Source organism: Leptonychotes weddellii, unplaced genomic scaffold, assembly GCF_054177405.1.
Source record: "Leptonychotes weddellii isolate Sample4059 unplaced genomic scaffold, ASM5417740v2 HiC_scaffold_4506, whole genome shotgun sequence".
Classification (NCBI taxonomy): domain Eukaryota; kingdom Metazoa; phylum Chordata; class Mammalia; order Carnivora; family Phocidae; genus Leptonychotes; species Leptonychotes weddellii.
The window spans coordinates 1-11,689 of record NW_028011936.1 but is presented as its reverse complement, the minus strand read 5'-3'; the positions used below and the strand labels follow the sequence as shown (position 1 = coordinate 11,689).

The 11,689-nt window shown below is 56.2% G+C and overlaps 1 protein-coding gene across 1 annotated transcript; it reads left to right on the top strand.

The window, feature by feature from the left end:
* Positions 1-283: 283 nt before the first annotated feature.
* LOC102727603 (transmembrane protein 163) lies at positions 284-11,115 on the top strand. Its single transcript, XM_081810945.1, has 3 exons — positions 284-435; positions 8,744-8,885; positions 10,116-11,115. The coding sequence occupies exons 1-3, from the start codon at positions 393-395 to the stop codon at positions 10,174-10,176; spliced, it is 246 nt and encodes an 81-aa protein (XP_081667071.1). The 5' UTR covers positions 284-392; the 3' UTR covers positions 10,177-11,115.
* The last annotated feature ends 574 nt before the right edge of the window (positions 11,116-11,689 follow it).

The window sequence follows — 11,689 nt, the reverse complement described above, 5'->3', positions numbered from 1 at the left end:
TTCGCTTAGCCTAATACCCTCTAGTTCCACCCACGTCGTTGCAAATGGCAAGATTTCGTTTTTTGTTTTTTGTTTTTTTTTATGGCTGCATAAAATTCCATTGTATATATGGACCACATCTTCTTTATCCATTCATCTGTTGATGGAAATCTTGGCTCTTTCCATAGTTTGGCTATTGTGGGCATTGCTGCTATAAACATTGGGGTGCACGTACCCCTTCGGATCACTACATTTGAACAAAGCTGATCTTCAAGGCAAGTGGTTTGCAGATAATCTGTTCTAGCGGGAGGTGAATTGCTGAAATCTGGAACTTTCTCTCCTAGGATGATTTCCTGTTCAGCGTCTCCATTTTAAGTGGGATCCTTTGCAGCATCCTGGCTGTGTTGAAGTTTATGCTGGGGAAGGTTCTGACCAGCAGAGCACTCATAACAGATGGTGAGTAAGGCCAATATGCCTGATCTCTGGGGGGCTGAGCTCACAGTGAGGGAAGATGCTATTCAGTTGCTTGTCCTGCAGAAGAGCTCAACAATTTGGAATCTGTTCCTCACTATCCTCTCATCCCCAGGCTGTTTAATGATTCTCAGGGTTCCCATATCAGGGCAGATGTCTTGTACCCTGGGAATTTAATAAATTTCATGAATCACCTCCACTCTGACCTCTTAACAGGGTGGATCAGGACTCCCCAGCCTGTGATGTTTGTTAAAAACACAGATTCCAGAGCCTGTCCCCCTGAAGATTCTGATTCTGGGAGTTGGAGGTGGAGTCCAGGAAGCCGTAATTATACCAGTGCCCCAGACTAGGCGGTGCACGCTGAGATTGGGTGCTGCCTCCATGGCCAACCCAAGAGGCCAGGACATAGCGTCACAGGGTCCAGGGGAGATGGACCCTGCAGTGTCTTGCACCCCTGTGTGACCTTTTGACCACCAGCTTCTCTGGCCTTCCTCAAACGCCACTTCCTGCAGCGCCTGCTGGTGGCTTTTGCCCTAACAAGAGAGGGCTGCCTGGGGCCGTGGAGGCCATTTGCCCATATGGAACCAAAGCTTTTTTTTTTTTTAAAGATTTTATTTATTCATGAGAAACAGAGAGAGAGAGAGAGAGACAGAGGCAGAGGGAGAAGCAGGCTCCCCGCGGAGCAGGGAGCCCGATGCGGGGCTCGATCCCAGGACCCTGGGATCATGACCTGAGCTGAAGGCAGACGCTTAACTACTGAGCCACCCAGGCGTCCCGGAACCAAAGCTTTTTAAGCAGCAAAAGCTGTTTAAGACAGTAAAAGGATCGGCGACTGGGACTGAGCCGTCCTCTTCCCTGCTCTGCTTTTAAGCAATGGGAGGCCCAGCCTGGCTTCTCAAGCTCCCAGGTGGACCCAGGGGCAGGGCAGGCCGGGGGAAGGCACACCCGGCCGGCATCAGCTCCTGGGTTTGCTGCTGGGACAGCACGGTGCTGCAGGAGCACGGGGCCAGCAGAATCCGAACCACCTCTTTTCAGGTTTCTGTCCCATTGCTGTGCAGCCTCCTGCCTGGTCCCCAGAAGTGCATTTGCCACTTCGGTAGCCTCTCTGGTATAAATGAACTGCTCTCTCCCAGAGCCAGATCTAAAGAGCTCGTGGTTCCGTCGCATGAGAACGCTGCACGCATGCCTGAGGCCACGGCCTGTGCGTCCTCTGAGGGCTCTGCCAGCCACCGAGACACCGTGGCTTTCCGGGAGGACTGCATTAAGCCACGCCTAGTATAGGGTCCCGTCACACCCCGGCCCGCATGGGTGCCCTTTCCCCTCCGGGGGCAGACCCAGAATCTGAGGAGGAGTGTTCGTTCCCCGTGATCTTTGTGGTCTGGTGTTTTTTAACCCGGGACAGGAAATGCCTCCTTTGGACTTGGAGTCCTCCTGTACCTGGGGATGGACAGCCCAGGGCACGCTCGGCCGGGAGCTGCAGGCTGGGCGGCATTAGCTGGGTCTGTGTGTGGGTTCTCCAGCCCCCTTCGAGGTCCCGTTCCGTTGCTCTGAGGGACATGGCTCTGCCAGGGCCTGGAGGCCTGAACAGGAAGCAGAGGCCTGGCTGGCCTGTGGCTTCTCCAGCGGCGGTTCCGTGTCTCCTTCCCTGGGACGCAAGGGTCCGGGAGGGCAGGCCTGGGGGAGGCTCCCAGCGGAGAGTACTCACCAGGGGCTCCTCTTTCAGCCTTGCTTTAGGCCCTGAAGACACCAAGCCCCTTGGCCTGCAGAGCATCCACATCTTATCTATTCCCTTGACTGCAGTGGAGACCCAGGAGGTGCACCCCACCCCGCCCCGGCCCCAGAAGCCTGGGTGTGTACCCAGCAGTCAGACCCGCCCCTCCCACCACGAACGTGGGGTCCAGAACAAGGGGCCCCCTGCCTTGACTGCAGTCTTGCTTCCTGTTAGATATTCCAGATACTAAGCTTCTGTTCAGGCTTCTGTGTCCTTCTCACCCCCTCCCATTTTATATGGTGTGCGGAGAAGACCATGGTGATAAGTCGGTTTTTTTAATGAATAACTTTTTTTCTAAAGATTTTATTTATGTGTCAGCACAAGCAGGGGGGACGGCAGGCAGAGGGAGAAGCAGGCCTCCCGCTGAGCAGGGAGCCCGACACGGGGCTCGATCCCAGGACTCCAGGATCATGACCTGAGCCGAAGGCAGACGCTTAACCGACTGAGCCACCCAGGCACCCAAATGAATAACTTCACTTCTGACTCCATAATCTTCACACACAAAACCAGCTACACACAAGCAGTGTTTCCATCACAGTCTTGAACCAGGGAGGAGTCTTGACAAAGGGAAGTGGATGGTTTGAGTGGAAACTGTTCCACCCACAGGCAGAAAGTGGGGGGAGCCATCCTGGGGGTCGTGGTGGGAGAGAGTCTGGGGTATCAGAGGGGCACATGGGATGAGGGGGCACGGCAGATCCTGCCGGACATCGGGTCCATGGTAGGATTCTGGATGTTTTCTTAAATATTTAACCCATGGTGACACGATCAATGTTTTCTCAAGAGCCCTGTGGCCGTCAAGGTGGGAGGCAGAGCGGGGGGAAGAAGAGCTGAGGCGGGAGAAGTATGGGGAGCCGTGGGGGTGGCGGGTGGTGGCCTGCACAGTGAGGGCAGAGGGGTGGAGCATGGGGGGCACTTGAGGACGTGGCAGCACCATTTGTAAAACGGGCAGGGCTCGGGGTTGAATTGTCACTGGGGGCTGACGAGAGAGGCAGACACAGAAGGACAGACAGCACTGTCACAAAGAGTAAAGGCAGCGGGGTACCCCATCCCCAAGCCTGTTACCCATTAGGGACCCCGGGGGGTCGGCAAGCGCCACAGTCCCCTGCTTGGTGGGAGCGCCAATTACAGCCTCCTGCCAAGTGTGTTGCCGGGCTCCCGGTTTTACTCCTGCTTTGATGAGCAGATGTAGGGAACCGTGTGTAGCTATCTCCTCTCGCTCCTTCCCTCCTTTGGGAGGTGGGGCGGGATGGGCTTCAGGAGCCATGCCTAGCTTTAACGTCGGGGGTCTTCAGAGGGGCTGGCTCTGGAGGGCGTCCCTTGTGGCTGCTGCCCTGGGAATGCCCCTCTCATGGTCTGGCCCCGGGGCTGGGGGCAAGACTCTCTGCAGGAGGGAAGCAAGTTCAGCAAACTGCTTCCCCTGCAGGGAGGGAGGGCAGGCTTTATCCGTCACATGGGGCGGTGGCCCTTCCCACGCGGGAGCTGTGCGTGAACTGGGTCAGGCTGACTCCACCAGCGTTTGTCGCTGGGCTGTGTCCTTACAGCCGGGAAGCAGACCTTCAGAGAAAGGGGGACACCGGGTGTGGGCAAATTCCAGACACTCCCACTCTGTGCCGTGCAGTGTGGTAAATCTTGTCTAACTTGGTTTGGTTGCTTTGAATATTCGGTCAACATGCGATTTTTGCTGTCAGCACTAGGCCAAAGCTGGCTGTGTTATTTAAGGCAGAATGATTTTGCACAAGTGAAGAGTGCCAATCAGACAGAGGGGGATTGTGGAGAGGTCCTGGGAGAAGTTTCGAACCAGGAGCCGGCAGCTGGGCTCCAGAGCGGCCCGCAGCGACAGATGGAAATCTGACTGAGTGGGGGGGCGGGCCTGGGCTCACTGTCCTCATTCCCTCAAGTTCTGAAACCCCAAGAGGCTGGGATGGTTTTCCAGCACATGAAGAAGTTCAGTCAGAACTTTCTGCATAAAATGAATGTGCTTAATTATACAGATCCTTCCCTAGTCCTTAAGGCCAGACGGGGAGAGCCTTTAATCAGGAGAGCCTCGGACAGGATACTGCGTTCCTAAACCGACAATAGCATTTACTCTTTACAACAGCTCTGGTTTTAACCAAGGGGACAGGAACAAGCTGTAAGGCTGCGGGGGTGGGGTGGGGGGGTAGCGCCCAGAAGTGTGTGACCCACAGGGCTTTGTGTGCCGTGGAGGTGAAGATGGGAGGTCTGGGGCGCAGGGCTGTGAGCTCGGGGTTGCTGTGGGACGACTGGCTGGGAAGGCTGTCCATTCTGAAGGATGTGGCACGGCAGATACAGAATCGTCCCCTAGCCCCTGGGTGCTTGTCCTGCATTCCTGTGCGGGCTTACGAGAGGTGATGAGGTGAAGCTAGCTGTGTCAGGCTCTGTCGCCAGCGAAGGTGAGTGGGGCCAGCTAGTGGGAGCTCTTCCCGGGAACTAGCTGCGTGCAGGGGGGTGGGCCCTGCGGAGCAGGGTGACTTGCTGGAGCTGAGCAGACATCTAGTGGCGGGCGGGGGGACTCTCACCTGCTGTCTGCAGCCTCTCCCAGCTCCCCGGCTTCTTCTCTGCGGGGCTCCAGGCCACACACATACCCCCCCCCCCCCCGCCGTGCCCCTGATAAAGAAGGAGCGGGGAGCAAATGATTCCAGGCTGCCCTCGGGCAGTGGCCAGCTCCCCCTTGTCTTCCCCTTGGTTCTAAAATTCCCCCGACACTGAGAATGCCCAAGATGTAAACTCGAGCCCAGGTAGCCTGGGACAGAGTAATGGACTCGGCCAGTGCTTTTGGTGGCCTTCTGAGAAAAGCTGTGTGCTGCAGAGCCTTTGTTTTTTGTTTTGTTTCCTTTTTAAGAGGACTGTCCTGATTCCATGTATAAAAAAGGCAGGAAGACTCAAGGGACTGCCAGAGGCCAGAGGGTAAATGCCAGCTTCTCAAAATGGGAGAGGGGAAAGAGGATCCTGATGGATCAGAAGACAGGAGGGAGATATGGCCTCCGCTTCTCAGGACCTGCTGTTCCCCTCCTGGGGGAGGTGTGGAGGCAGAACCGAGGATGGGATTGCAGAGGACGAAACCATGGGTCGTCAGGGAGAAAGGGCCAGTGTGTTCCGCACGTCGGGGCCGGGGACGGACTTAGCCGGTGCAGAGCTTTCCGTGGCGGTGACAAAAGGCTGCAGGTGGGCCATGATGCTTTTAAAACACAGGCTTTAGAAGAGTCTGCTCCAGAGCTGCATGGAGAGTGGCGATTGAAAGGATGCTGAGCCCATTTCTTCCTTGTCCAGAGCTAAGTGAGCATGGAGAAGCCAAAGAAAGCCACCACACAGGGGCCACTCGGGCAAGGGGACGCCAGGAGGCAACACGGGGTGGGAAACCCGCCTGTCCCTCGCCTCCACCTTTAGAGGTGGAAGACTTGGAGATTTGGACCTGGGACTTGGAGCTGGTGAGACACATCTCCGGTGAAGCCAAGGTCACCACTCAGCCTCTCCTCTCTTCTCCTGCTGCCTCTGGGGCACCTAGGGCAAGCTCTTAGGATGGCCCAGCTAGACATGGGAGTGCGGGGAGAGGCCACAGCTGGAAGAGGCCTCACTAGCTCCCAGCTCCCGGCAAGTCCTGGCCTCCCTCTCCCCGAGGTTCCCTGGGCTGGCCGGTGGAGGACGTGGCCCCCAGATGGAAGGAAAGTGGAGATGTCTGCCTTTCCCAGTCCCCACCACTGTTAACCCAGGTGAAATTGGGCTGGAAGCCTTCTCCAGGTGTGAACCTTGAACAGCCCTGAGAAGGGAGTGGGGAGGTTGACTTTCCAGGGAGCCTCGGGCTCCAGCCTGTAGTTGAGGAGTGAATGGCTCTAAAGCTCCTCCCTCAGAGGCAGTCTCTCCAGGGCCCCGGCCACAGACCCTGCCTGGACTGGGAGGCCCCCGGAGCCCGGCAGGGGTGGCTTCCTCTCTCTCGGGTCAGCTCAGCCCAGCCGCTGCTCAGTAGGAGCCCTCTTAGCACAGCCGAAGCCGTGTTCCAGGGCCTCCTTCCCTCCTTTCCTTCATCTATTAATTCATTAATTAATGTGGTCATCCACTGAGCGCCTGAGAAGTGCCAGCCCGTTCTGGGGCTTGGAATACAGCGAGAGACACAAAAGCCCTGTCCTTAAGCTTATGTCTCCAGCAGGGAAGAAAGAGATGTTTGTAAAAAGAAAAAGAATTAAAATACCACGTTAGGAAGTGAAGAGCTCTGGTGAAGAAACAACAGCAAGAATGAGAAGGTAGGGTGTGCATGGGTTGCAGGGCTCTGACGGTTCAGCCTGGGAAGGAGGCAGCGTGGGAGACCCCGGGAGGAGCGGTGTGGGCTGACGGGGGCGGGGGGTGAGTCCCGAGGCCGCGGGGGAGACCAGGGGTGGCGGCGGCAGGTGGGGTGTGCTGGGAGCGCAGTGGATGGGAGGGTCAGTGCGTGATGCGGGAGAGGCAGGAGAGGCAGGAGGGGCTGCTCGCAGCAGCTCGGGTCAGCCTTGAAGAGTTGGGATGTGACCCAAAATTGAGCAGCTTTTTTCTTGGAGGCCTTCAGCTGCTGTCTGCGGGGGAGGGAGATGTGGGCAGGGGGGAAGCAGAGAAAGTGGTGAGAGGCTGTTGCAGGAGTACAGTCAAGGGGCAGGTGCCCTGGGGTTGGGTGGTGAGAGGCAGATGGAGTTTGGGAGGCAACAGCTGATAAGATCACTTGACAGATGGGTTAGCTTGGGATTGGTGACATTTTGGGTGTGAGAGATGTCAGGGACGGGCTCTTCGATTTTTCGCCTCGGCAGCTAGGTGGATGGCGGCAGCATTTACAGAGAAGGTCGTGAGAGAGTGAGGTGTTTGGGGGCAGAAATTGAGATTTTTGCTTTGAACATGTTCAGTTCGAGATGCTTTTGACTGGGTCTGCAGCTCAGCAGAGAGGTCGGGCCGAAGAGCAAGTTGAGAGACCCTGGGGTGGGGAGGGCAGGCACTCACCCGGGGGAGGGCGGAGGCAGGGGTGGTGGAGGCGAGTTCCCGCCACTGTGCAGGGGAACCCCCAGGGGAGTGGAGGACCCAGCAGCGAAGACAGGGATGGGATGGCTGGAGTGGAACGAGGACAGCCAGCCATGTGAAGAGCGCAGGTTACGAACCTGGGCAGGTGGCAGCTTGGTCCCTGATGACCTCAGGGCGATAGCGCTGGAGTGGGAGGGGTGAGGAGAGCGGGAGGTGCACGGGGAGACAGCTCTTGCGGGAGATGTGTGAAGGGCAGCAGAGCCGGGGTTGTGGTGGGGGTGCCAGGAGGTCCAGGGAGGAGACTGAGGGTCAGGGGGGTGGGGAGGTGCGGTTTCTCCTAGGGGGATGCCTCAGGAGCGTGAACCGAATTCCAGGAACAGAGGTGAAGGAGTTGGCTACAGGCAGGAACAGCGCTGCAGAAGGGGGGCAGGGGTAGCAGGCAGGGTGGGTGGTGGTTTGGTGTGGGGAAGATGAGGTCGTGTTGTCTGCACCTCCGTGCTCTAAGCAGGTCCGGGTCATGGCATCAGCTGAGAGCTGGCATGGGGAGAGGACAGACCTGAGGGAAGAGAGGAAGGTCCCAGACAGAGGCCATTGGTCCTTGCTGGCCCAGGTCCAGCTGCTTCCTGTTATTGGGGAGCAGCGTATCAGAGTCCCACCCTGGGTCCCGAGAAAGGGGTCGGACCAGGCTTCACTCGACGCCACCCTCCCCTGCTCTTCATCTAGAACCTCCCTCCTCAGCGTCCAGCCCCCTACGTATGAACATGAGGTGGCTTGGTCCCAGGCCTCGTGCTCGAAGCCGGCACCAACACCTTGGAGGGGAGCAGGTGTAGCTGCCCCAGAACCGCAGGGGGGCCTGTTGCGGGGGAGGTGTGTGGACCCCGAGCGTCTCCCCGGGCCGCTGTCGTGTTGGGGGCAGGCGAGGACTCTTGCGGCTCATACCTGGTGGGCCCCCAGCAGCCATTCTGAGCTGTTCTTTCCCATGTGGCCTTTGAAAACTCAGGTCAAATGAAGTGGGGACCCACTGAGGTGCCCTGTGTGAAGAGAGAGGCTGATCAGTACCTCTTGGTGCCAGTCCTGTTTCGACTGCCTTTTCTGCCACCCTGTCGCAAAGTCTAGACTTAGCATTTCCTTTCCTGGAGAGTGAAAATCTTCAGCTGATGGGAGACTCTGGAGGCCAAGAAGGGGGGGTGCAGGGAGAGTCCCCAGCCCCGCCCTCCGTCTGTGTCACCTTCGGTCATGGCGTTTCACGTCACTCTGCTTGACCTGGCGCTCTCACTGGCCAAGTGGGATCATAATTGGACTTCATAGGGTCGAGAAGATCTCGGCTCGGTCCTTGGCCCTGCCGCCATTTAAGTTGTCCTCGGCGACTTGAATGTCTCCCGTGTGTAGACGCTGTCCCGGACCCTGCAGACTCGGCAGGGATGGGAGCCCGGGATGTGGAGGCACGCCTGGCATGTGGGGAGTCTCGCAGGTGGTTAAGAAAGTTCTCCGGGCCCTGCCCTCAGCCTCTCCTTGCTCTCTCCCCAGGGTTTAACTCCCTCGTGGGCGGCGTGATGGGCTTCTCCATTCTTCTGAGTGCCGAGGTGTTCAAACATAACGCGGCGGTCTGGTACCTGGATGGCAGCGTAGGTGTGCTGATCGGCCTCACCATATTTGCCTACGGGGTCAAGTGAGTTCTCCTTTTGTCCTCGCTTCCCCAGGGGCCACGAGTGCGCCGTTTGCCACTCCTGTGACCCCTCTGAGCCCGGGTGAGGTCAGGGGACTAGAAACGCCCCCAGCAGGGGCCCAGTGTTTTTGAGGTGGGCAGTCTTTTACTCACTCTGTGGTCTCCCTTTTGTGCGTGAAGCTTTGTGCCCCTTCCTTTCTCTCTACTGAGGATCATGACGACACACTGGGGAGGCACGTTTGTGTGGTGTCCTCACAGGTCAAGCTCCTCCTGCCCAGCAGCACCACTCCGCCAGACCCCACTTAGGGAATTTTCTCCAAAAGGGACGAGTCACTGCAGAAGGGCCCCACTTGAGGCTAAACCCAGCCTGAGTCCTCTCGCTGAAGCAGCGCTGTGCAATCACCGACTGCTCCAGCGTCCAGGCTGGGGTCGGCCTTCGAGAGAGCCCTTTCGGAAAGGCACTGAGGTTTTAATTGTTAAAGCGCTCCCTGCCTCCCGAGAGGATAGCTCTAGTAAGAAAGATGCGCGATCGGGGTGGCCAGGACGAGGGCAAAGGGGAACCCTCATACGTTGCTGGTGGGAATGTACAATGGGACGGCTGCTGTGGAGACCCCAGAGTAGCTCCTCACCGTGTTCAACGTTGGAGTTCCCACTTGACCCAGCAGGTGTCACTCCGGAGAAATGAACACACACATCCACGTAATGACTCATGCACGAGTGATCACAGCAACATTACTGATGGTAGGCAAAAGGCAGACACAACCCAAATGTCTGTTAAATTGGTGAATGGAGCAATGTAGTAGAGCCGTAGAGTATTCCGCAGCCTTAAGAAGAATGAAGTATTGCCTCAGGCCACATGGATGAACCTCGAAAACACGGTACCAAATGAAAGCAGCGAGTCAGAAAAGGCCACATGTTAGGTGATTCCATGTAGAGGAAATATCCAGAAGAGGCCAAAGCAGAGGCTAAAAGTACATCAGCAGGTTGCAGGGGAGGATGGGGAATGACTGCAGGTGGCCATGGGGTTTCTTTTTGGGGTGACAGAATGTTCTGGAATTAGGTGGCGGTTGTGGTTTGTACAACCTACGAATATACTAAAATGCACTAAATTGTTTACTTTAAAAGGTTGAATTTTATGGTATATAAATGGTAGTTTTTAGAAAGCCTTGTGCTTACTTCCCAAAGCGCTCAAGCCCCAGGGCTGTGGGGGTGACTTGTGTTTCCTTCCTGCAGACTCCTCATCGACATGGTGCCCAGGGTGAGGCAGACTCGCCACTACGAGATGTTTGAGTGACAGTGGCCAGTGGGGCCCGAGCCGGCTGCTGTGCATCCGCACGAACACCGTCAGGACCACGAGGTTTCCACACAGGCAGATGGTGCCAATATTTCACTGAACATCCAATTTCTTTTTTGGCAAGTTTGTGTTCATGGGAACAAGGTCTGCCCGGCAGGTCAGTCTGCACTCCTCCCCCCATCAACTGTGTTAGGACAACCCGCACAGGAGTGGGGACAGGTTTCCCCACCTCCAGCGGGAACTGACCTTTTCTGTTTTCTGCAGTAAAAAAGGTTCTTGTGGGTAAGATAAGATCTCTCCTTGGCAGAAAGTTCCTCTGTGGTGCTCTAAGCCTGAAATGGATAGCAACTGACCCGACCCACCTCCTCTGGACCCCCGGTGGCCCCCGCCACCTCCCATTCCAGAGTCTCTTATCTCCTGGCAGATTTTAAGGGAAGACCATACGTTTTGTCCCTCGCCCCTTGACATGCCCAGAACCATCAGTACAGATCACTTCCTAATTTCTATCAAGGTATTTCATTAGTTTCATACTGTTTTACTAATCCTGACTCTAAACAGATTTGTCTAAAAGGAGACCATTCTATTTTTAAAGTACTTAGTGACACATGTATGAGCTTTGCATGGTTGAACTGAGCACATGACCATTTCTTGTACATTCAGAAGCTGAACCTACATGTAAAAACAGAATCCATTTTTGAGAGATGTGAAACGACAGTTTATTTGTAATAAATAATTATATAATCTATCTATATGTGCATAGATCTCTATGCTGTGTGAAGTGGTAATGGTACGTCCCAGTCTGCTAGAGATGGCTTGCCCCTTTGTAAGGAACGCGATGTTCCCTGTTTCTGTAACGTTAGGTATAGGTTCTGTGCCTCTGGACCTGCTGCTCGTCCAGGCGATGGTGTCCGACCAATAAAGACCTTCACCTGTTTTGTATGGTACGGGGAGGTTATCTTGCGCGTTCTCACTGTCCTGGGCAGGTTTTCTGTTGTGTATGAAGGATGCCGTGGATGGGGTCCCTTGGGTCTGGGGAGGTGGTGAGGGGAGACCCTGAAGGACTGTCCCGATGGGCGCTGCAGGCCCTGCGAGGGAGGGGGGCTGCACATTCATTCGGTGGTGCTTGGGACTGCAGGATGGTGCTCCCCGGGCCTCGCCCCTGCCTTCCATGCCCCCGCTCTTAGGGGGCTGTCTCTGGCTCGCTGAGTGGAGGTGGTTCATCACTGACCTTGATTCGGTCTGACACGTCCCGTGTGGCTTCCTCAGACAGCATTTTGAGGAGTGTTGCATGGGAATGTTTGTTAATAGGTCACATGAAAAAAGGGTCGACTGTATGAGCCGGTCTGGGAAATGCAAGATTCAATACATTTCATTTCTGTGTCTAGCACACGTGGAAACTTTGGGAGGGGAAGCTATGATGTAATACCACCCCCACCCCCCCCCCCCCGCCAAACGTAAGCACTCCAGTTTTTTCTGGCACTTTGTGGGACGTGTGTTCCACAGATGCATGAAG